The sequence below is a fragment of the Mus musculus genome, chromosome 4 (genome assembly GCF_000001635.26).
Source record: "Mus musculus strain C57BL/6J chromosome 4, GRCm38.p6 C57BL/6J".
NCBI lineage: Eukaryota > Metazoa > Chordata > Mammalia > Rodentia > Muridae > Mus > Mus musculus.
Window position 1 is genome coordinate 132,851,384 of NC_000070.6, and position 25,649 is coordinate 132,877,032.

The following is a 25,649-nucleotide window of genomic DNA, read 5'->3' on the forward strand; positions in this document are numbered from 1 at the left end:
TTATACCAGGCTTGGCATCAAAGGTCTTTATCTGATCCACCTGCCTTTGGCTCACGAGTGCCACCATAGCCAACATATAAGTTTATTCTTTGAAAATTAAGTACATGGGCTGGTGAGATGGCTCAGTGGGTAAGAGCACCCGATTGTTCTTCCGAAGGTCCAAAGTTCAAATCCCAGCAACCACATGGTGGCTCACAACCATCCGTAATGAGATCTGACGCCCTCTTCTGGAGTGTCTGAAGACAGCTACAGTGTACTTACATATAATAAATAAATAAATCTTTTTAAAAAAAAAAAAGAAAATTAAGTGCAGTTTAAATCTGTAACTCCAGCTTCAGGGCATCTGATGCTCTGTTCTCACCTCCTTGGGCAACCAGCACACACAAGGTACACACACAGACACCTTCTAAACTATAGTTACATCGAGATTTTAAAGTACTTGTATTTTGTAGTGCTAAAAAGCAATACTGGAAAGAAGCCTTTGAAGCTTAGAGCTGAACGTCTGGAGAACATGGAAGAAAGCAGGGGACTCCCAACTCTGGGAAACAGAACGACTGAGGTGTGACAGGAGTCCTGTGGCCTGTACTTAGTGACCAGAAGCCAAAGCTTCATTCCCATGACCAAGATAGTCTCTGAACAGAAAATGCAAATCAGACCAAATAATGGAATATGTGGATGAGGGGCTTAAGTGTTTTATTTTGCCAACTAAATGGTAATTTCTCTTATTTTCCTTCCTTCCCTGATTTTTTTTTTAAACAAACCAAAAATACCCCACTACCAACAAAACCCAGCCAAAGCAAAGCAAACAACGCAGGGTCTTACTATGTCTATGTGGCCCTGGCTGGCCTGAAACCTGCCATCTAAGGAGTGCATGGAGCGCTACCTCCCTCTACTCCCTGAGTGCGAAGATTCACGGCCTTTATTACCCTGCCTGCCCGGTAACTTCACTGTGAGGTGTAAGTTTAGTTCAAATGTCACCGACTGCATACTCTGTGGGTAAGTACTCCTTAGTGAAATATAAAAGATGTGTGTGCATGTAGGTTTAGTATGTACACACAAACATAAATGCTCTATGAGCAACAATCTAATATGTATCAAGTTCTTATTGTGAAACATTACCAATGAAGTGGCCAGAATTCTTTTTTTAACCCTACATAGCACTAATTCGTTTTAAGAGACTGGAAGGGCTGAAAAGACAGCTCAGTGGTTAAGAGTATTTGTTGCTCATGGAGAGAATCAAGGTTCAGTTCCCAGCACCCACATGGTGGCTTACAATCATCTCTACTATCAGTTCCAGGGATCTGACCCTTGCTCTTAATTCTGAAGGCACCAGGCACGCACATGGTTCATAGCCATATGTGCAGGCAAACATTCATATACATAAAACAAACTTTTAAAACCTACCCTTTTCTCTTTTAAAAAATTTATTGTATGTATGTGAGTACACTGCAGCTGTCTTCAGACACACCAGAAGAGGGCATCAGATCTCATGACAGATGGTTGTGAGCTACCATGTGGGTGCTGAGAGTTGAACTCAGGATCTCTGGAAGAACACAGTGCTTTTAACAGCTGAGCCATCTATCCAGCCCCCTTTTTTCTCTTCTTAAAAAGTACCCAGCACTCCTAGAACTTTTCAATGTCAATACAGGAAGCTAAACAGGAGATGCAAAGTGGATAGGAATACAGAAACATATTTACAATTTGTATGTTCAGATTAGACATCTGTTAAAAATTTTATAATAATAGATAAATAGTTGATAGATAGATAGATAGATAGATAGGATGGAAGCAAGCAATAGAGAAAACATGGGGTTTATGAGCTAAGCAACTTGTCCAAATCCCCTCGGCAGGTCACTGGTGGGCTAGGGCTCCTCAGTCCTTTTATATTCCAGTCTAGTTTCTGACTTACAAACAAAGCTCTCAGCTGGGGCTGCACACAGCATGCATGCGGAGCAATTCTTATGCAGGAAATACACCAGACTAAAAAAAGTTGAATCTCTGAGCAGGGAGACCAGGGCTTCAGCACTTAAAAAAAAAAAAAAAAACCTTCTAAAATGAAGGCAAGAGCCACTGACCCAGACCACAGTGCCTCCAAAGACAATCAAGTGCAACACAGGTTCTAGGAATAGGTTTATTAGAGCTTCCCAAAAACCACTACAACTCCAGGCCAAGTTCCTACCTCTTCCCACAGCCATCGTGACAGCCACCACATTGTCATTATACAATCACAGCCACTTTGTTGTCCCAATAGCTTGTCACAACAGATCACGTTTTTTATTTCTTGGATTGTTGACACAAATGACATATCCAAGTCCAACTATGATCTGAGAACAAGGGTTTCTCTCTGAAGTTACCACGTGGGCCACTGTGTCGTGCAGACAGATTTTCTTCCTTTCCACCTTTGTCTTAAAAACAGAGTCTGATCTCAAAGCTCTCATGCATCCCAGTCTGGCCTTGAACTCACAACCTGCCTGTCTTGTCTTCTCAGGTACTAGGATTAGAAGTGTGCAAACCATAGCTGCTCTCTGTCCTGCTTTTCAAAGGAAGGCATCAAAGCCTTTTCTACTCCCAAGCCAAACCTTACCTGCTCTCCAGGTTTTTGCAGCTCTGTGTTTTCCATGGCAGAACAGTACCTAATACCTATGTCATTAGGATGTTAACTCATAAAAATAACTACAAAAGCTTTTAAATGTTTATTGGTATTAAGTAGGTGGGATGGTGCAAAAGCGCAGAGAAACTTATGCATGTGGGCCCTTGTTTCTCTGCTGGTCACATTAGTGTAGAACAAGATTAAGTAACATTATGAGGAAGAGAAGAAACAAACATAAATACAGCCACAGTAGCCAGATCCTCTAACTCAGAGAAAGATGAGCTGACATTTCTGGCCTCAATTCACATTTATCTGAGAGCCTAAACCAATTACACACTCTCTTGACTGTTCTAGGCCTGTGAAAAAGGGCAGTAGACAACATTTATATACAAGACAGAAACATTTTATTAAAACTGTTTTCATCTAAAACTACACAGAGTTTGATCTCTTGTTCATAAATTAGGCTAAGTCTAACATCACTAAACCAGTATTATTTACAAAATGAACCTTTGTTTTGCTATATCAATAGGTTCACAGACTGAGTTTTAAACCCCACTTCAGTCTAAATTTCAAAATCTTGCCATCAAAGCCAGGCAACCCTTACTTACAAGGGTCAGGATTAGCCTTTGACAGCAACATTTATCATTCACCAGAATGAAAGCCACAGGTGAACGAGATGGAATCATGCCAAACGATCCACATTTACTATCCAAAATCGGGCTGTGCCTAATTCTTCCGTTCTATGCAGACAGGTGGGAGAGACCCGACTGATTGTAAGCATGGTAATGAACCGATCCTCTCTAAACAGGAGTGGGATGGCTTAGTGTTCGAGGATGGACTCTGTAAACACCAGCAGACAATAAAGGCAATTCACCTCAGACCCAGACTGTCCCACACAACCTGGCAGTGGGCCGGCTCTGCCAGGTTCTTCTCATTTTGTCTGAAGTCACGGGTGCAATGTTCTTAATCCCCAGTTATATATAGTGCCAAAATCTTACAAAACAGAAAACAGACCCCTCAGAAACAAAATCAAAATGTTAAATAATAAAAATTGCTGGCATATTGTACAGTTTCTCAGACTCTAATAGGCTGGCTCCAGATGGAAATTTATCTCAGATACTCATAAAAAGGTAAAGTTTGCGTATATACAAAAAGACAAATTTATGATGTAGTGTCACCTGTCAAAAAGAATATCCACGATGGAACTGTCAATAAACACTTGCAATAAGGGCAATCAAAATACAAGAGAAAGGAAAATACAAAGGAATAAGGTAATTCGTTATTTGACAAATGAATAGAATGTATGCATAAACTGATAAATACTGTCTCCATGGTCACTAATTCCAAGGACTAGTTAGTAGTTAGATTCTAGCTAAATTATCACAGGACACTCTGGTACACTCTCTTCTGTGGTCAGTCTGTTCTGGCAAGACTCTCTCAAGCACTTGCCCTTGAAAACAACTCAGCAGGAGGAGGCTCTGAGGCAAGCACTTCATTTAGAAGCAACCCAGATAACAACTACCAAGACTGTAACAATCACTGACAGGACAAGCACGAGGATACACATCTTCTTGCGAGATTTTTTCTGAGGAAAGAAATATTTAAAGACACTCATGAAACAAGTAGACATTTGTATACCTAAGACTCGGAGTGCGTCATCCTCTGAATCCTGCATCTCCTTGTCATTCAGAACATACTTATAGTTCACTGCTGAGATTCAGCCCAGGTCCTTGTGCATGCTAGGTAAGCGCCTCACTTCTGAGTGGCATCCCCAGCCTGGAATTAACTCTTGCCACGCATAAAGATGCAAACATCTTCTCAAAAATCTCAAGTCCACAGTTCTAAGTAGTACTGCAAGTGTCATCGTCCCCAAATACAAATTTGTGAGGGAGCTGTGCCTTTGATCTAGGTGTTATCTGCTGATGTGACTTGTCTCACAAGCCAGTCTACTCTTGAATCGGCTGGAATTACAAGCAGTGCCACAATCCCCCGTGGGAGATGGGAGCTGAGGATTTGGACTCCGGGCTCCTGTCTGCTCTAACCACTGAGCCTTCGCTCTGGGCCCTTGTGTGTGCATTTTAATAACTCACTCCACACCTATCAGATTGTATGTTTACTGTAAAATATATGAGCAGTAGAAAGAAAATAATCATCCATATGTAAGACTGTTAACATAAGATTCTACTTCTTTCTGCTCTCTTGTTTGTGTGTTTATCTTTTTGTTTGAGATAAGGTCTCACTACGTAGCCTTGGCTGCCTGGAGCTCTCTCTATAGTCCGGGTTAGCTTAATCTATAGAGATCCACTATCTTGGCCTCGGAAAGCTGGGTTACAGGCCCATGCCAGCATGCCAGGCTCCTCCCACTCCCTCATCTGTGCACATCCCCATTTGGAGTAACTGGATCAGCCTGTACATTTGGTGTTCTTCTTGTTAGCATTTAGCACAAACGCTCCTGTTCTGCTACAATCTCATCAACATCCTTTAGCTCCCACATACTACGACCCTGAGTAGATGTGATTACGCTTTTACTGCTGTGAACTAAAATCATCAGTTTTTCAAGAATACTGTTATGAAACTCAACTTCCTCAAGCATATTCCCAGGTAAAATACAGCTACCCTAGGAATACAGAAAATGACTAAAATGCTAGTTACCTCTAAAAGGTCATACAACACCATTTTTAATATCTAAAACCTCAACTATAGACTCAGAAAGAGTAGGGTGCTGTGCCACACACCTTTAATCCCAGCACATGGGAGGCAGAGGCAGGAGAATCTCTTTGAGTTCCAAGACAACCTGCTCTACAATGTGAATTCCAAGCCAGCCAGGACTACACAGTGAGACCCTGTCTCACAAAACAAAACAAAAAGACTCAAAAAAGTCATAAAGCCAGCAGAATCACCTCCATGGTGCCTGAGGCCTGTTCACCATGAGCCGTCCGTCACAGCCGGTTCTATGGCTCCATGCTCTGAGTCAGCAGTCGGCTACAGGGTCTCTGAAGCTCTGCTGTCCTGCGGCTCTTACTCTCCCAACAGTCCCCCATTTAGGATATAAGGTTAGCATCATGCTAGACTTTAGGCATCAAGCTAGCTCGTGGCATTAGCTTTATAGCCACACAGCTTCTATGTAAGTTATTCAGGATTTGATGGTATTGGAGATCTGGCTACAAAAATAAATACTAAAAATGGGACTAGAGCTGCAAACTATGACTGCCTGCATCCAGCTTAAACTCAAGCAAAAGACTGCAGCTGCCAGCAATGTGTTAACACAGCCTGGAAGTTCACAGAGTCTACAGCATAGAGTGACTTTCTTTGACTCTGGCTTTTACCTGATAGTAAGCAGCTCTTTGTAGCTGATCAGTGGCTCTTTCCACATGCACCTCCGAGCTTTCCACATTGGCTTCTATGCTATCTGTAAAACATACGATGCACATTTTAGCACATTCAGGTATTTCAATACTGAAAAAACCAAACAAGCAAATTTTTTCTTTTTTAAAAAAAGTATATAGATGTTTTATCTGCAATCTGTATACCATGTACATTCCTGGAGGGTGTTGGATCCCTCAGAACTAGAGCTACCGATGGCTATGAGCTGGTGAGTAGGTGCTGGGAATCAGACCATAGTCTTTTGGAAGGGCAGACACTGTTCTCAGCTGCTGTGCCATCTATCCAGCCCCTCTGAACATGTCTGATGGCACAGGCCTTAGATTCACCATTACCATCCAAACCAGCCAGCCACGAGATCAGAAATGTGCTTCTTTTCATTTAGTCTTCTGAGATAGGGTCTCACGGAGTCTGAGATGGCCTCAGCATCCTCAACAACATGCCCTGTACCTGACGCTGCCTAAACTCCCGACCGTCATGCAGCCACTGAGTGCAGAGGCTACAGGCATCACTACCATTCCCAGCTACACGTTTCTAACTTGATAAGAGAACAGTACCATTCTTCAAAAATAAACACTGACATATTTAATAGTAGCAGGTTACTAATTATGTAACCTATATAGAGTTTAAGAGAAAAGACTGGGGGGGGGTGCAGACGGCATATTTATGTATCTACACACACAGAGAGGTGTACATCACAAAATAAAGGGGGCACAATGTTATTAACCAGGAAAATCCTGGGTAGGGATATATAAAAGATTTCTTCTATTGTTTTTATTTTGCAGCTTTTTATAAATTTGAGATCATTTCCTCATTAAAAAGCTTTTAAAAGTTACTAACCCCGCAATCCCTGAGCGTCTAGAGCTCAAAGCTGGGGTGTGACAGGCCTTTCTCTAACAGACTTGCAGGCTGTAACAAATGAACAGGGTTCACCCTCTTCAGCCTTTACACTTAAATGAATTCAGTAATTTTAAAAAAAGATATTCCTAAGTTAAGTTCCCAGTGACCCATCTTACTGAGTTCTTTGTACTCACCCTAAGGTTAGATGTATTAATAGTACATACCGATCAGATCACCTTGGTCATGGATCATCATAGCTAAATCTTTAAATATCTGATTGACATCCAAAATGTCAGCCTAAGGGAGATTAAAAAAACAAAAACAAAAACAATTAGCTCACACTAAGCAATATGCTAGAAGATTTTTCTTTTCTTTCCCTAAAGATTAATAATCACATGCATTTTAAAGGTTTCTCCATGAATAGAAAACTATCTATTGCTGCTTACCTAATACTGTAGAACAACAGACACGAACCCCACTCACTGAGCAATATTCACTGCCCATGTTACCTGGGAACTAGTAAGATCATTCAAGCCTCAACTGTATCCACCAGACGCTGGAGTGCTGTGGTGGACACATGCTCAGTGTGACGGCTCTAGGGAGAGCAGACCAACGTCAGCCACTACTAGGCCTTCTGACTAGAGAATTTAAATGGCTTCTATAGGACTGTGTTGCCTGGAGAACACATAGAAGACAAGCAGCCAAGGAGATGGTTTCCACAGGGCAGACTATGTGAGGAACTATGTGAGGAACTACCGGATTCTGTGTCACTTGAATGATGCCCTATAAACAACTTCCAACTGACAAACTGTTGGAGAACAGTTGGCAGGGTGAAAGGACATCACTTGGAAGCTGATCTGACTGAAAATGTTCAATAACTTCCCAGCTTGGTGGGCTCAGCTGCACAGTATCTCCAGCAGTGATGGAGGTAAGATTCTCTATGTTCAGGTTTATACTTTCATAGGTAATAAGCCATGGCAAACACAAGTCAGGTGGAAGAGCAATGGACTGGTGCCTGTTAAAGGTATGTGCGTATGGTATGGTGTGAATAAGTATTGCCCCAGGTGGAGGGCCATCCAGGAAGGGTTAGGAAGGATTGGAAAGGGTGGCCTTGTTAGAGGAGATGTATCACAGGGGGTGGGCTTTCAAGCTCCAAAAGCCTAAGCCAGGCCCAATTCATGTTTTTCTTTCTCTCTGTTCTCTCTGTGTTCTCTCTCTCTCTGTCTCTCTCACTTGTGGATCAGATGTTAGCTCCCAAAGCCCGCCTGCCTGCCTGCCTAAACTGTAAGCAAGTCCCTACTTAAATGCTGGAGGAGAGATAGCTCAGCAGTTAATCAGTTGTTGATCTTGCAGAGGACCCAGGTTCAGTTCCCAGCACACACATGGCAGAGCTCACAACCACCCAGAACTCTAGTTCCAAGGGATCTGACCCCTTTTCTGATCCCCAAGAGCACTCATAAACATAATACAAAATAAACTAAATTTTAAACATTTAAAACTTTAAACCACACCTCCTAGTCCTTCTGAAATAATCTACAACTGCAGTAATACTCATCCAAACCACCACACCATATGATCATACTTTTGATAACATTTTTTAAATGCTTTTTTTTTTTTTTTAAACTCAGTTGCCTTGGTTATGATGGAGCTCAAGGAGCCAAGGACAGCTTACAGAACTTTCCCTCAACCCCACATCAAAAGTGTTTCCAAGTCTGACCCAATGACGGGGCAAGGGCTATACTTGGAACTGGACTTTAGAATGTACAAAAGCAGAGCCGGAGCCTGCCTTTCGGCTGGGCTATGCAGACTATGAAAAAGAGCTCTCCACACAGAACCCTGCTTACCCTGGAGATAGCTACTGAGATGAGAGTTCTAGGAATCAACAGAGTATCGCTTGCTTTGCTGTTTTCCATGCATGAGTCTCTCCCAGAGACCATACAGTAAATGGGGTTTGAGCAAGAATCTGGGAGCTTTTGAGCGGCCAGGCCAACAGAACATAGCAGAAGTTCAATTTTGCCACAACTAAATTTATAGATAATATAAAACACACAAAGGGGCTGGAGAGATGGCTCAGCGGTTAAGAGCACTGACTGCGCTTCCGGAGGTCCTGAGTTCAAATTCCAGCAACCACATGGTGGCTCACAACCATTCTTAATGAGATTTGATGCCCTCTTCTGGTGTGTCTGAAGTCAGCTACAGTGGACTTACGATATAATAAATAAATTAAAAAAAAACACAAACACACAAAGACTTAACACAGCCCTTTTCATATAAATCTGGCAAAAAAATATTTTTTCCCTAATATATGCAGACACTTGAGCCAAATAAAAGCCATAGCCTGCCTCTCACCTCCAGCTGCCGAATCGCCGTTTCCCTCTCTTTGATGAGTTCCAGGTCTTGCTCAGTGATGGCCGCCTCTTCCTCCTGGCTCTGCATTTGGTTCCACTCTTCATGGCTACAGGGAGACAAGCACTCCAGCTGACTCCTTCTCTCTAAGGTATGAGGAGACATAACTACATCTCTGCTAACAGCAGAACCTAGGCAGATGCTACTCAAGACCCAACTCTTCTGCTATCAGTACAAAATCCCCGTGGGCCGTATTCTCATCCAGAGGCAAAGATGTGATAAGAAAAGAAAACTTCAGCCACAGGCAAAACTGAGATGAGGCAGAATTGTGGAGAACAGACCTCTGCCTTTTCCACCTAGGCTTGTTTGTTTGTTTGTTTGTTTCAGTCTTGCTAGGATTTGCTAGACAAAGGAAGTATCCAGAGGTTTCAGAGGTTTGACTCCATGTATTACACAGACTCAGCTTTCCAGGAGACTCTCAAAGTATAAGTGGGGCTGGAACCAGAGGCACTCAGTGAAGGGAGGAAAATACACTAAGCCACCAAACAGGGTTTTACCAGCTTATCTGTCAGAAACACATCTGGCTCCAGGACTTTTCTTGGAAAAGACTCCACTTAAGAGAAAACCAAACTGGGGGCTGGAGAGATGGCTCAGCGGTTAAGAGCACTGACTGCTCTTCCAAAGGTCCTGAGTTCAAATCCCAGCAACCACATGGTGGCTCACAACCATCTGTAATCTGATCTGATGTCGTCTTCTGGTGTGTCTGAAGACAGCTACAGTGTACTTACATATAATAAATAAATCAACCTTTAAAAAAAAAAAGAGAGAGAAAACCAAACTAAAAGCTAATAAAATATTTGCAACTTGATTTTTTTTTTCAGGTAATTCTGTGTACCATGTGTATGCCTGGTGCCCACCAAGGCCAGAAGAGAGCTTTGGATCCCTTGAAACTGTTGTTTCAGATAGCTGTGAGTACACTTACAAAAAAAATAGTACTATTTATTAAATTAAAAAAAAATTGGGGGGCTGGAGAGATGGCTCAATGGTTAAGAGCACTGACTGCTCTTCCAGAGGTCCTGAGTTCAATTCCCAGCAACCACATGGTGGCTCACAACCATCTGTAATAGGACCCGATGCCCTCTTCTGGTGTGTCTGAAGACAGCTACAATGTACTCATATATACAAAATAAATAAATCTTTAAAAAAAAAATAAATGGAGCTGGGCATGGCACGTGGTAGCCAGAAGACAGCAGTGGATCCTCTGGGACTGGACTGCAGACAGCTATGAGCCACCACAGGAACTGGGAACTGAGCCTGTTCCTCTGCAAAGCAGCCAGTGTTCTTAACCACTAAGTCATCTCTTCAACTCTATTTATTTACTTATTTGACAGACAAGCTATGTAGCCTGGCTGCCTCCTATTCTCTTGATCTTCTTGCCTCATCCCCTAAAGTGGTAGGGTTACAGGTATGCACTACATGCCTGGCTCAAATCCTGATCTTATTTACTTATGCTTTCTTTCCTTTCCTTTTCCTTTTTCTTTCTTTTCTTTTTCTTTCTTTCTTTTTTTTTTTTTTTTTTTTGGTTTTTCGAGACAGGGTTTCTGAGTAGACCTGGCTATCCTGGAACTCACTTTGTAGACCAGGCTGGCCTCGAACTCAGAAATCCGCCTGCCTCTGCCTCCCGAGTGCTGGGATTACAGGCGTGAGCCACCACCGCCCGGATCCTTTTTCTTTTTTTTTCCTTTTCCTTTTTTCTTTTTGAGATAGGTTCTTACTATGTGGCTCTGGCTGTCCTAGAACTCACTATGTAAACCAAGCTGGCTTTGAATTCAGAGATCCACTCGCCTCTGCTTATCAAGTGCTGGGATTAAAGGCATGTGCCACTACAACTAGCCCTGACTTTTTTTTTTTAATTTTTAAGTAAAAATAGTCACAAAGAGACTAGACAGTTCAACAGTCAAGATCACTGGTTGCTCTTACAGAGGACCCAGGTTTGATTCCCAGCACTTACATGGTAGCTCACAGCTATCTGAAACTCCAGTTTCAAGGGATCTAAAGCTCTCTTCTGGCCTTTGTGGGCACCAGGCATACACATGGTACACAGAATTACATGCAAGTAAAACCTCCACAAACATACAAAAAAGAAAAGAAGAAAGAAAGAAAGAAAGAGTGTGTGAGAGAGAGAGCGAGAGAGAGAGAGAGAGAGAGAGAGAAGAAAAGAAAAATAGACACAAAGGCGTGGACTCACAGTAACTATCCAGCATGTTGGATGAGTGACCTTTTACCTGTCAAATGAGACGAGCTGCTCTTCTCTCTGCCTGTCTTCTGCCTAGAAAACAGATGGTTGTAGCTGCTGTTATCCAAAAACATGCCAGAGATACACAAAATAAGAGCTGCCTTGGCTACAGTACTAAGGAGTGACAGCCTCCGCTCCGACCACATCTATAAGTGACACTCTGGCAATCTGTCTTGAGTAAGAAACAAATACGAAATAGGAGAAGGTGAATCTGCCTTTCAGTTGGACCGAGAACACAAAGCACGGTATCTGGTGGAGACAGGAGGCGTGCTGGGCTGCACCCTCTGGGCTGCTAAAGGCCTTCTCTTGGGAAGGAACTTACAGAAAGACGAGATCCGGCTCTCGCTCTCGCGATGCTCTCCTTTTCCTTCTCAGATACCTTTCTCTGCACAACCTGGAAATTGTTTAAGGCCGACGAGAAGTCATTCATGAGCCGCTCCTTCTGAAGCTTCTGCTGGCGCTGAACAAAGTAAACAAGAACTTGAACTCTCAAGTGAACTCAGAACTATTTGGTTTAATACTGATTAAAAGCACAATTGCACACTTTAGAGATTTCAAAGTACAAAAGTTATTACAAAATCGGCTTTTCCTTAAATGCTGTTTGTTTCCTTCCTGAATTACAGTCCCAGCTAGCCCTACGGCCCAGGTCAGAGCACGCTGATAAACTTGGGGCTACATGCATTTACCTCAATACTCAAAAGGAATCGCAATTTGGAATATTTGGTCCCTGGAGAATCTAAATGCATAGTAAAGAATTTTGAGCTCAGTGCATCTAATTTTTTTTTAAGGGAGGGTATTGGAGCCATTTTCCTATACTAAGTAATTAGTTTTCCTCAAAATTACCATTATTCTTTACAGCTTTTCTTTTTGAGTTTTAAAATTTTCAAGAACTTAAAAAAAAAAAACCACAACTTTATTTACTTACAGGCTATCTTCACTATACTAATCTCTCTCAAAACTATAAACTGAGAACTTGCTCTGAGCTACAGATCTGACTTAAATAATGTCTTCTTCCTCTCCTGCTCTTCTTCTTCTTCTTCTTCTTCTTCTTCTTCTTCTTCTTCTTCTTCTTCTTCTTCTTCTTCTTCTTCTTCTTCTTCTTCTTTTTCCTCTTCCTCTTCCTCTTCCTCCTCCTCTGACTCTTCTTTTTTTAATGATTTTGCAAGACAGGGTTTTTCTGTGCAGCCCTGGTTGTCCTGGAACTCCATCTGTAAACCAGGCTGTCATTAAACTCATAGAAATCCACCCACCTATGCCTCCCAAGGCATGTACCTCCACTGCCCAGCCAATACTGTATTTTTAAAATAGTTTATTTTCCTATATCATAACTTATTTTAAAAAAAAAAGGAAAAAAAAGGAGGGGCTGGAGAGATGGCTCAGCAATTAAGAGCACTGACTGCTCTTCCAGAGGTCCTGAGTTCAAATCCCAGCAACCATGTGGTGGCTCACAACCATTGTAATGAGGTCTGATGACCTCTTCTGAAGAAAGTGACAGTGTAGACACATACATAAAATTAATAAATCTTAAAAAAAAAAAGAGGCAGTTTGGTTGGACCCAAAGGTGTATTCATAAGAGAGCTAAAACAGAAAAACAGGGAAGCAGGGTCAAACTAGTGCACTCAGGGTCACCTCTGAGGAGTGGACCAACAGAGTTGGGGACACTGCCTAGCAAGGACAACCTACTAATGTGGAGAAATTAGGCTGTGAGGCTTGCTAGCTGGAAGGAAAATTTAAAAATTACTGCAACAATCTAGGTTTAATGGGTAGAAGGACATAATGGTAGTAACTGGGTCACAAAAAGGAGTTTAAGAAACATTACGACTTAGTGACTAGAGATAGAGGAAGAGGGTAAAGTCAGAATGACTTAGGCTTCAAACCTGGGAAAGTGATGGCAATACTGAAAGCCAATTTTGGTGAGGAAAATTTTCTTATTTCTGGGATTTTAATCTTTGCATTAAAAAGATTTTAACAAGCCAGGCATGGTGGCGCACGCCTTTGATCCCAGCACTCAGGAGACAGAGCCAAGAGGATTTTTGAGTTTGAGGCCAGCCTGGTCTACAGAGTGAGTTCCAGGACAGCCAGGGCTACACAGAAAAACACTGTTTCCAAAAACCAAAAAAAAAAAAAAAAAAAGAAAAGATTTTAACAGGCTGGACACAATGACTCACACCTTCGATCCCAGCACTTGCCAGAGCCACAAAGTGAAACTTTGTCTCAAACAAACAACCCCCCCAAAGAAAACTCTGTGGGCTGTAATCCTAGCACTTGGTGCAAAGGCAGAACTGTTGTAGGAAGGAACAAACATCACTCCTAACCTTGCCATCTAACATTGCTGAAGCTGGGCATGGTAGGTAGCACAGGCCTTTGATCCCAACAGGAACTAGGGAGGCCGAGGCAGGTGGAGCTCTGTGAGTTTGAAGCCAGTCTTGTCTACATGGAGAGTTCTAGGACAGCCAGGACTACACAGAGAGACCAACTGACCAACCAACCAGCACACACATAAATAAATAAAAATTACTGATTGGGTCAAACACATACCAAGGAACCACACTGAGTTTCCCTCCGTCCCAAAATGCCATTTTAAAAATATATCATATTTCTGCATTACTATATTCTTTAAAATTAGGAATTTTAATTAGTGCATTCATTTTTATGAACTTGTTTTTACTACATTTTATGAAAAAAATCCTTCCATTATTGTCAGTTTTAAATTACCATAACTAAAGTTAAAGTGAGTCTCATTGTAATTAGTAATTTACACTTTCCTTCAAATTTTTTTTGATCAAAAGGTACATTTTTTTTTCTTCCCTATGCTAGGGATGGAACCAAAGACCCTGCACATACCAGCTAAGTGCTGTATATTCCCAGCCCTTATTTGCAAATTATTTCTGTGATGATAAATATACCCAATCAACTTATTTCACAGATTTGAATGAGAAACTCAGAATAAGACCATTATTGCTATACTTTATAGGGAGAGAGTATATTCAAGAGGAGATATAGCAAGGACTGGAGTTATAATTCAGTAGTAGATCAGGTATCTGGCATATGCAAGGCTCTGGATTCCATTCCCAGTACCACAGATAAGTTTGAGAGAAGAGTTGAACAAGGACTGGTAATAACTGATTATAACTCAGTTATTTCATAGCAGGAAGCACAATGAAATAACTGAGGGCTTTAGAGCTCAAGTTTGGGAACTATCTGCGCGCCATCATTATATAGATGACACTGATGCCATCAGATAAGCAAAACTCCTGGGGAAAAAAAGCTGAGGAAAGGAAATCAGAAGATCGATAGCAGAACTCTGGGGTTGCCAACTTTGAGAAAGAATCAGTGAAGAAGGCTGAAGCCCATCTTGGGCACCATCAGTGAAATACTGTCTCAAAAGAAGGGGGCACAAAAAAAGGCCACAGTAGTCAACAGCTGAGAGATCTGCTAACAGCATATATGCATGGGAAACAGAAAGCAGGGCATATGGTCTAACACAGTAGTTTTCAGACTTCCTAATGCTTCCTTTAACACAGTACCTTATGTTATGGTGACCCCCCCAATCATAAAATTATTTTCATTGCTACTTCATAATTGTGATTTTGCTAGCTGTGAATTGTAATGTAAATATCTGATATTCAGAATATTTGATATGTGACCCCTGTGAAAGGGTCATTTGACTCCCACAGGCTGAGAGCCACTGGCCTAACATACAGGGCACTGGTGAAAAGATGAGTAATGGGGATGAGCCAGGTTGGATACGGGAAGGCAAAGGGAAGTCAGCACAACGGGAGAGAGAGAACTGCATTTCACGGAGGAGAGCGTGTTTGCAACTCTAGTTTGTGTTCTTAATGACCGAGGCTAATGGAGGGAACAATAGCATGCGTAATCCAAAACTACGTCTTTGGCTTTAAAACACATTAGATGAAGGTTTTGGTAGCAGACCTAACCTTCTATTTATACTTTGCTGGGGCTAGTATTTCATTCTCAAGCACTTACAAGACTTTGCCTGCATCAGGCAATTAGACTCCTTTGTCAATACCATAGAAACGATTGGCAAATGTGTTCTCCTTCAGTGCACAGCTAGGAGAAAGGGATGATTTGGAAGCAAGGTGGAAGAAATGGATGGAAGGAGAACAGGCCCATCACTGAAGCCTCAGCATGAGTAAGGACCAATCAGCCACACAGAGATAACCAGAGGACACATGCACTAAAATGGCTATTGTCAGTGATGCTGTACACAAGCCAGGTAAGCACTCAATGACAGAACATCTCCAGCTGGAAAAGAAGTCTTCCCTGAGCATTCCTTTATCCTAACACCTATGAGTGACCTGAGATACAAAAGTGACTGCAAGATGTGAAAGCTATTTAGTCAAAATTTATAGATATGAGGCATAAAACAAACTAAAGACTCAGCCTGCAAGTCCAGCTGATGCCAAAGTCCAGAGATGCAAACACTGAGATTCCTCCTTGGCTAAATACACTGTACTATGTTATTAGTAATAGCAGCAGCCATGACACACTCAGGACATGATGGATGCCAGGCACTTTGCTACACCTGGGAAGACATCATTGCCACAGTAGTCATGCTGCCTCTCTGTGTGGGTAGCTTCATGGTCATCTTTACACAACCTATAATTATTTGGGAAAAGAATCTCAATGAGTGATTGTTTACATTGAATTGGCTTGTCAACGTGTCTATAGGAGATTGTCTTAACTAAACTGACTAGTGTGGGAGAATCCAGCCCACTGCACGCAGCACCATTCCCTAGGTAGGAGATCATGAGCTGTGTGAGAGGAGAAAAATGGGGGTGGAGAGAGATGGCTCATCGGTTAAGAGCATTGATTGCTCTACCAGAGGTCCTGAGTTCAATTCCCAGCAACCACATGGTGGCTCACAACCATCTGTAATGGGATCTGATGCCCTCTTCTGGTGTGTCTGAAGAGAGCAACAGTGTGCTCACATACATAAAGATAATAAAAAACTTTTTTAAAAAAGTAGAAAAATGGAGCTAAGCACAGCACGTGACAATAGAACAAGCACACACGCACTCATTTCTCTCCTCTTGAGTGTGGACGAGATGTGACGAGGTGCTCCAAGTTCCTGCTACCTTGATTTTCCCACAATAAGAGACTATAATCTGGAATTGTGAATTTTCCTCTAGGATGCTTTTTGTTTTGGTATTTTATCATAGCAACAGAAATGAAACTGGGGAAGGTAGTAAGGAAATTAAGGTTTAGAGAATGTTTATCGAGAACCAAAGCCCTACTTTTGTTCTCTATACTACCATTCCATCAGAACAAAATCTTCCTCTATTAATAAACAAAACAGAAAATACCAACCTGCTCTGATGCAGACAAGGGTAGGGGCAAGGACCCTAATTCCTTCAGCAACTCATTTGTTTCCTTGGCCAGCTGATTTGTGGAGTGCTGTAACTGTTGCCTAAGAGAGAAAAGACAGGGTCAGGATGCTGTGGCTTCTTGAGAGCTCTCTTATTGTTACTTTGTGCTCAGGGACTCCTAGTACAAGGAATGAAGAGCCATTAGAACAAGAGCTTCCTTCAGTGCTATGCTCACAAGCCCAGGGCAAGGCCTTCTCCATTACTGAAGCAGTTCCACTGAGCAGAAAGATGCTCACTCAATGATACCTGCTGAAGCAAGCACAGACCAGGAGTTTCAACTATTTAGGAAAAAATGAATGTCTGTATTCTATAGAAACAGAGGAGTAATTACTACCTACACCCAAACCTAATGACTTCAACACACTGAACTCACTCTAAAGTTCTTACTGACCTCCCAGGAGCTCTGTATGGTCAGCACTTATTAGTCCACTGACTAGGGCCGTTAGATGAAACACGTATTAAAAGCATAGCTTCCTACATACCTAGGAAAAAGTTCCAAAGACCCATTCCCAAGCTCTTCCCAACCAAAAGTTGGTTCCTTGTGTGGATTTTTCCTTTGCCCCTACCCGCCTTCATCATTGTGCCTGGCATCTGGACCCTATGCTGTTTTGAGCACTTACCTCTTCTGCAAGATAATGGACTCAGTCTGTAGCACCATAAACACTAACAACCAAAAACCACAAAGAAGCTAGGTGATGGGCGCTGTGACCTCCATCACAGTCCTAGCTTCTCTGAGGCTGATATAGGAGGAACATTTGAGGCCAGTCTCTAAAACAAAATGGGATGAACGGATGGAAGGAAAAAGAAATTCAAGGGAGCTCCTCCTCTTATTCTTACCCCCTTACCCCTCTTCTCTCCATCTTCCCTTTCCGTCTCTCTCCATGTGGCCATGGCCAGCCTACTTCCCTACTCTCTCCCTCTCTCTGCCTTCCTACAGTAAATGTCTAAAAACAAAAAACAAAAACAAACAAACAAACAAATTCAAGAGGAAGAACATGGATATAAATACGATGCAATGGAAATAAAAATAAATAAACACAGGTTCTTCCCATCATGGCGACCTCTCCTCTCCGGCCATTTCTACAAAGGTTTTATGGGGTGACAGAGAAGCCACATGCTGTGGTCTGAATTCCCACTGAACTCCTAAGCCCCCAAGTGATGTTATTAGGAGGTAGGATTAGAAAATGATTAGTGGACTGGAGAGATGACTCAGAAGTTAAAAGCACTGACTGCTCTTCCAAATATTCTGAGTTCAAGTCCCAGCAACCACATGGTGGCTTAAAACCATCTGTAATGGACTCTGATGCCCTCTTCTGGTGTGTTTGAAGACAGGTACAGTGTACTCATATAGAAATAAATCTTTAAAAAAGAAAGAAAATGATTAGCCTGTGATGGGCCTTTCAAGGAACCATTCCACCAAGTAAGGACCGAGTAGGAAGGCACCATCTGCCTAGTGTGATGGCAAACGCCTTTCATCCCTATCCTTGGGTGGGTAGATGGCTTGGAGTTCCAGGCTAGATGGTCTACATAGTAAGTTTCAGGGCAGCCAGGGCTTTATAGTGAAACCATTTCAAAAGGAAAACAAACCCCAAACATTCTCCATGGAAAAGAGGGCCCTCATCTGACACGCTATCTGCCAGAGCCTTGACCTTCATTCAGCATCTCACCCTCGGGGACTATGAAAAATAAAACTATGGTTGTCTATAAACTATCTGGCCTATGATCGACTGCTGCAGCAGCCTTAGTGCCCAGGACTCCACAGTGATTTTTCACTGCAAGCAGGCTTCTAAGATTAGAAAAGTAGAGAGATAACAAGAGGGAGCCAATCAGGAGCCAGAGCATTCTAGAAGCACTAAGATATGGAGACATGTCACCTCTCCTTAGTATAGCTCCCTGCGCTAACACTTACTCACTCATCTCTCAACATCTCGAGGAAGCAAACAGTGCTGCTCAACCAACTTTACAGTAAAGGACAGAGCTGGGCTACGGGGCTGCACGCCTTTAGTCCCAGCATGGGCAAGAGGATCTCTGTGAGTTTGAGCCCAGCCGGAGATAAAAAACAGAACTTTAAAGAGAAAATTACATTTATTTGTTTAGTGTGTGTGTGTGTGTGTGTGTGTGTGTGTGTGTGTGTGTGTGTAGGTGTACCATGATGGATTTGGACACAGGTGTGCCAGGATGCACATGAGATACGCTGACATTACAGAACAACTTCCCAGAATTTTGAATTCTCCTTATACCATGTGGGTTCCAAACACTTTTCTTTACTTGCTGAGCCATTTTTCCAGCACCAAAGAATAAAATTTTTACTTTATTATTTTATGTGTATGGGTGATTTGCCTGCAACATATGTCTGTGCACTATATATGTGAAGTGCCCACAGAGGCCAGAAAAGAGAGCTAGACCCCACAGAAATAGAGCTATCAACAGTCATGAACCACCAAGTTGGTGCTAGGAATTGAACCTCAGCCTTCTGGAAAAGCAACCAGTGCTTTTTTTTTTTTTTTTTTTTTTTTTTTTAAAGATTTATTAAGTACACTGTAGCTGTCTTCAGACACACCAGAAGAGGGTGTCAGAGCTCATTATGGATGGTTGTGAGCCACCATGTGGTTGCTGGGAATTGAACTCAGGACCTTCGGAAGAGCAGTCAGTGCTCTTACCTGCTGAACCATCTCACCAGCCCGCAACCAGTACTCTTAACCACTGAACTATCTCTCCACCCCTAAGAATAGAACATTCTGTTTTGTTTTGTTGGGTTCTCTGTGTACTTCTGGCTGTCCTGGAACTTGCTTTGTAGACCAGGATGGCATCCAACTCAGAAATCTGCCTGCCTCTGCCTCCCCAGTGCTGGGACTAAAGGTGTGTGCCACCACACTCAGCAAGAATAGAACTTTTAAAACAAAAATAAAGTCAAGAAAAATATGATTTAAAAAGAACAACACCAACAAAAAGGTTTGGTTCTCCCACCAGACCATTTATTCTCTCCCTATGGCTCCTTTGTGTCACTGAGAATAACTGTCTCTTAGTTAAAGTTGGAAATCCAAGTAGACTAAATCATCAGGAGTCACGTGTCAGTGGGAAGGTCAGCCACGCAGGGTTATACTGACACAGCTCCCTGAGGCAGCTGAGAGCGGAGGGAGTTCCTTCTCTACCTCTCTTAAACTATTCCACAAACCAGACCAAGAAAAGAAACAGTTCAAGGCAGCAGAAATCTGGATCCACTGAAATACTTTGCTCTCCTCTTCCAGGTCCAGCTATCACCACCCAACCCTCACCTCCCACTCTGACCTCACCTCCCTGAGGAAGGCCTAGGCCCTTTTGGGGCTCTCACAAAACTCAACCTTTTGGGGAAGCTACTCACAAATTTTCCTGGAGTTTGCTTGAGTCCTGCTTAGTTCCAAGTTGGCTCATCAAATTCTTTATCTGAGCAGCTAGAAAAAAAAAGAGGAAAGATTTATTTAAAAAAACAAAACAACAACAACAACAACAAAAACCCCACATTCATCATGAGCACCCTATTCTGCAGAGCACTGGTCACCCCATATCCTAACATGCAAGTAACAGGAACCATGTTAAAGCCAAAATCTTTACAAACACATTCCTCCACAGTGCTTTTGCAAGGTTCAGAAGGTAGTTCTATTTATCTTCTCCAAAGAACTGAATAATTCTTCTAAATGTCCCATGACACTAAACATTTCACCCCCATTAGGACTGAGAAGGCAGGAAACTGGTAGTGTGATGCCCAAGGTCAAGGGTTCCATCGTAGTAGCATAAAAAAGGCAAGGAAGTGGGCTGGAGAGATGGCTCAATGGTTAAGAGCTCTTCCAAAAGTCCTGAGTTCAAATTCCAGCAAACACATGGTGGCTCACAACCACCCGTAATGAGATCTGATGCCCTCTTCTGGTGTGTCTGAAGACAGCTACAGTGTACTTACATATAATAATAAATAAATCTTTTTTAAAAAAAAAGGCAAGGAAGCACTCATCACCTTTGTAGTCTCAAAGCTACAACAATCTTCGACAATATCTTCTGACTTGTTTTTGTGAGACAGAGACTGTAGACTAGGCTAGCTTCAATCTCCTATCTTCCTGCCCCACATTCTATGAGTTAGACTCCAGATAGTTTAGTCTAGTTGGATTATCAGCCATAAATAAGAAAAGAATTATTCTCAGTGACCCAAAGGAATCATAAGGGAGAGAATAAATGGTCTAGTGGGAGAATTCCTGATTCTCTTTTTTACTCCCATTTTTCTTGACATTACAGGTTTTGAGTCACTATATGAACTTTCAACAATTTTAACCCATGGGGGCTACAAACGTAGTTTAATTGGTAGGGAGCTTGCCTAGCATGCATGAAGCCCTGGGTTGAATCTCCAGCACTACATGAAAAAAACATGATGTATGCCTTTAAGTTCAAAAGTTATCTTTGGATATATAGCAAATTTAAAGCTAGTCTGGAATGCAGGAAATTCTGTCTCAAAAACAAGACTTATCCACCAATACAAAAATCCACCATTCTACAGCAAAGGCTTTTTAGAAAAACAATGCAGGTTCATTGTCAGTAACAGATGGACACTGACTAAGCACTTCTATATCAAGTACTCCATTAAATTGTATACACACTCTCTAACTTTCACAACAATGAAAGTTAGAAAATAGATACATGTATCTTATCTATGCACACATAAAAAGTAACACAGTAAAAACTCATCCCCAGGCATACAGACTCCAATGGAAAGTGTTCTTTTCCCACATGGCATCACAGCCAAACACACAGTTTTACTCAGCCCTTTCTTTTCCCTAGATATCTGGTAGCCTAGGAATGTTCATGTTCGAATCTCTGACATCTAATCTCCTTGCCTGAAGAGGTCTAGGCCGATCAATAGGGAACACGTTAGTACTGCTCTGCCTGGAACCTTCCTATCCCTGTTCTGGCACTAGTTTCTGCAACACAGAGACAGAGCCCTTGATTTCTTCTTGCCTGGCTTTCTATTTTTTTCCCCCAAGTTGTCAGAGAAGGAGGGGAAAGATACACTAAACTGGCAGATAGTTGTATATGTGTATGTATGCGTATGTATGCCTGTGAATTATCTGTCTGTCTCCTATAAATTGAACCCAAGACGTCACACAAGCAAACTCACGATACCTAAAGAACAGAACTCATTAATAGAATATTCTTAGTTTGTCTGCATGAAGTGGTGTTTACTACTAGTTTTGTTAGTTGTTTGTTTTGTTTTGTTTTCAAGGAAGGGTTTCTCTGTGTAGCCCTGGCTGTCCTAGAACTCACTCTGTAGACCAGGCTGATCTTAAACTCATAGATCCACCTGCTCCTTCCTCCCGAGTGCTGGGATTAAAGGCCTGCACCATCACTGCCAGGCTGGTGTTTACAGCTGATGGCGCAGCCTTTCCTTCCTTCTCCACTCTCACTTATCTTGTGGGGCAGGGTGAAAACAAAGGAAACCCATTTTTAAGTTGCAGCAGAATTTCAACAGATAACACTGCATAGACAAAGGTAGCTCCTCTGTGGCAAGCACCTTTCCTGTTCCCTCTGGATAATGTCAAAGTGTCGTTCCTGCCACCACACTACAGAAGAACAGGCTTAGTCAAGCAAGTGACAAGCCAGTGCTGTTGTCTAACTGTCACCATCATACAGGGAACACATATGCAGTGCTTCCAGAGCTAAGCAACAAGGATGTCCACTTACTACAAGTTTGGAGTTTAAAAATCTATCCTTCTGGTTCCAGTTGGACAGCTTAGCGGATAAAGACATCCGCTGTAAAGTCTGACACCTGAGTTTGAACCCAGAAACTCACATGAGAGAAAGACTTCCAACCTTAGTCACATGAAACCTTGTTTCAAAACGAGGGGCGGTGCAGACAGGAGCACTGAGCACTTACTATGCAGACACTGTGGTTACTGGCAGGCTTCTATTTGACCTTAAGCAGCGCTGTAAGGCTTCAGCATGCGCCTGCATCATGTGAGCAGAAGCAGCCCAAGAGTGACAGGCCTGACTTGTTCACTCAGAGAACAGTGCTTACTCCACATTGTCCTATACACTAGGTGGCACTTGCTTCCGGAAGCTTACGATCTGGAGGGTGGATAACAAAAACACAAGGTGATAACAATCCTACCAAAGGGAATAAACGGAAGTGGAGGTGAAGGAGTAGGCAGAGGGTACTCACTCACATGAGTGGCCACATAAGGAAACAATGGACAGACCTAAAGAAAATGCCAGGCAGGGCAAGGCACTTATAAAGAGGGGGTAGTCCGGGCAAAGAGAGTAATTAACTAGGGCAAAGTCCTCAAAAGGGGAGCCAATGGTGTGGTACTGCTAAAGCTGAGTGAGCAAGAGATAAGTACTGGCCAAAGAGGTAGTGGGAAGCCAGGTTATAGAGGACCTTGTGCAATTATAATGAGATTTTAATTAAATGGCAAGCTACTGTTGAGTTATGAACAGCATGCCATAACTAGAATTCAAACACAGGGCTGGTTCCGAAGACTATATGCTTTGAGTCACATAATGTTGCTCTCCAAGGGCTGAGTCTTAAAGGAAATAGAATGCAGTCACACAGGGCTGGTCTGATTCCCCAGGGTTCCACTTTGCCCCAACCTGTTTATCTGACAGTACCTTAACCTAACTGCAGATAGACTGATATCCTGGCTCTAACCTGCTCCCTTCCCGGTGCCCTCCCATTTCTGGGACTATGCCTCTGTCCTCACTGGAGTCCAGCACAGTGCCAGGTACTCAGAGCGTGCAAGGATATTGAGTAAGTCAGCCTCTCCCTTCAACTTCATGGCATGCATGGCAAGGCAAAAGATGTGAATCAAGGTAAACTAGGAATACGAGCCTTCACATCTCAGCCATACGCACCCATTACCAGGTGTACAGAATTGGGCGCGCTATTTTATTTTGCTGGGCCTTTTTCACTACTTGCAGATTATATCCTGATTTAACTAAATGTTTATTGAAGACTTACTACATGTGTGGAATTTTCAATTTTTCTCATCAAATCTTGTAGTTTGTTGAGGCAGGGTTCCACTTAGCCAAGGTTGGCCTCCCTACATAACTGAGGATGGCTTTGAATTTCTGATCTTCCTGCCTCCACTTCTGGAGTTCTTGGGTGATCTCGGGCAGGGGTTATCATGCTAGAGATAGGATGATTTTGTGGTGCTAGAGATAAAACCTAAAGATTTGTGTGTGTCACGCAAGTACTGTGCCAGCTGAGTTACATGCCCTACCCCCTCATTAGACACTGCTTCTACTGAGGACTAAATGATTTCCAAGTCCTCCCACACTGTTGACTCCCAAAGTCAGTCACAATGAAACACTCTAGTCCCGGAAGTATGCATAGTGGGTAATAATGTAGTTTTTCTGTAACCCAAATGAGTGCCTCAGAGATACTCTACCTGAGACTTTCTTTTTTGTTGTTGTTGTTTTTGTTGTTTTTTCGAGACAGGGTTTCTCTGTGTAGCCCTGGCTGTCCTGGAACTCACTTTGTAGACCAGGCTGGCCTCAAACTCAGAAATTCGCCTGCCTCTGCCTCCCAAGTGCTGGGATTAAAGGCCTGCGTCACCACTCCCGGCATGTATGGCTTTCTTAATCTTATAAATGCAATGTGTAAACTGGGCAGAGTGGCACATGCCTTCCTTAATCCCAACACTTGGGAGACAAAGGCAGGCTGATCTGTGTGCGTTCAAAGGCAGAACAGTCTACATAGTAAGTTCCAGGGCTACACAAGCAAGACTGTCTCAAAAGAACAAATAAATAAATAAATAAACCTAAACGAATAAAAAGACAGGCAGCCATGCACGCAGCGTACACTTGACTGCCAGCCAGCACTCAGGAGGATATGGGAAATCTGAACCTCAAGGCCAACCTAGACTACAGAATGAAACTGTTCTGAAAGTAAGCTGATGCCAGGCAGTGGTGGCACACACCTTGATCCCAGCACTCAAGAGGCACCGGCAGGTGGACTCTGAGTTTGAGGCCAGTCTGGTCTACAGAGTGAGTTCCAACTGTTTTGGGGGAGGAGCAAAAGGTAAACTGAGAATATCTAAAAGTGTACCAAGGTATGTAGCTAGCTGTTCATTACCATCAAAGCATTAAATACTCTAGGAAGCTCAATAATCAGCTCTCTTCTGGGTATTTGCAAGTGAGGGAGGACTTTTCCCTCATCTGTTTGGTTTCCTTTGTTGAAATCATGTGGACTTCCTAGCTAAGGAGTTTGGGGAAGTCAAGTTGGGAACTTTGGAGTCATTTGCTTACTAAGCACCAGAATGAATGAAGAGCCTTCTTGGCTCGCCCTTCCCACCCTTCCCTCCCTCCTTCTCTCTCTCTCTCTCTCTCTCTCTCTCTCTCCCCTTTGGACCACTTGTCCACATGCTCCTTGTATGGTTAACATTTACTGAGCTCAGTCAGGGTCTTAGCATCGATGAGCGGCTCAGGACGCAGTTTTCATGATGCCCACGTGACCCTAGTTGGTGCTGATGAGCAAGAAGAGATTTTGATTTGTTTGCTTTATTTGAAATCAAGTCTAGAATTCCTAGAGCCATGATGATTATGCTCATCCATCTTTTCCAAGGAATTCAATCTCTATGCCTGCATGTATATTTGCAAATTGGATCCCATGGGACCACAGTTATAGATGGTTGTGAGCCACCATGTGGATGCCGGGAATTGAACTCAGGACCTGTGGAAGAGCCACTGCTCTTAACCACTGAGCCATCGCCCCAGCCCCTCTTCTCTATAATACTGATCGCTAAGATATCTTCCTACAAGTTTCCATCCAGACTTTTCAGATGCCTTA

At 42.6% G+C, this 25,649-nt stretch overlaps 1 protein-coding gene across 1 annotated transcript in view; it reads right to left on the reverse strand.

The window, feature by feature from the left end:
- Nucleotides 1–2,680: 2,680 nt before the first annotated feature.
- The window catches only part of Stx12 (syntaxin 12), a 30,395-nt gene continuing 7,426 nt past the window's right edge, over nt 2,681–25,649 (reverse strand). Inside the window, exons 2-9 of the mRNA NM_133887.4 lie at nt 20,205–20,274; nt 16,785–16,884; nt 11,776–11,913; nt 11,443–11,486; nt 9,161–9,266; nt 7,036–7,108; nt 5,917–5,999; nt 2,681–4,175 (exon numbers count right to left, since the gene is read on the reverse strand). Coding sequence (NP_598648.1) covers nt 4,083–4,175; nt 5,917–5,999; nt 7,036–7,108; nt 9,161–9,266; nt 11,443–11,486; nt 11,776–11,913; nt 16,785–16,884; nt 20,205–20,274 — 707 coding nt within the window. The 3' untranslated portion in view covers nt 2,681–4,082. The remainder of the gene's footprint in view (nt 4,176–5,916; nt 6,000–7,035; nt 7,109–9,160; nt 9,267–11,442; nt 11,487–11,775; nt 11,914–16,784; nt 16,885–20,204; nt 20,275–25,649) is intronic.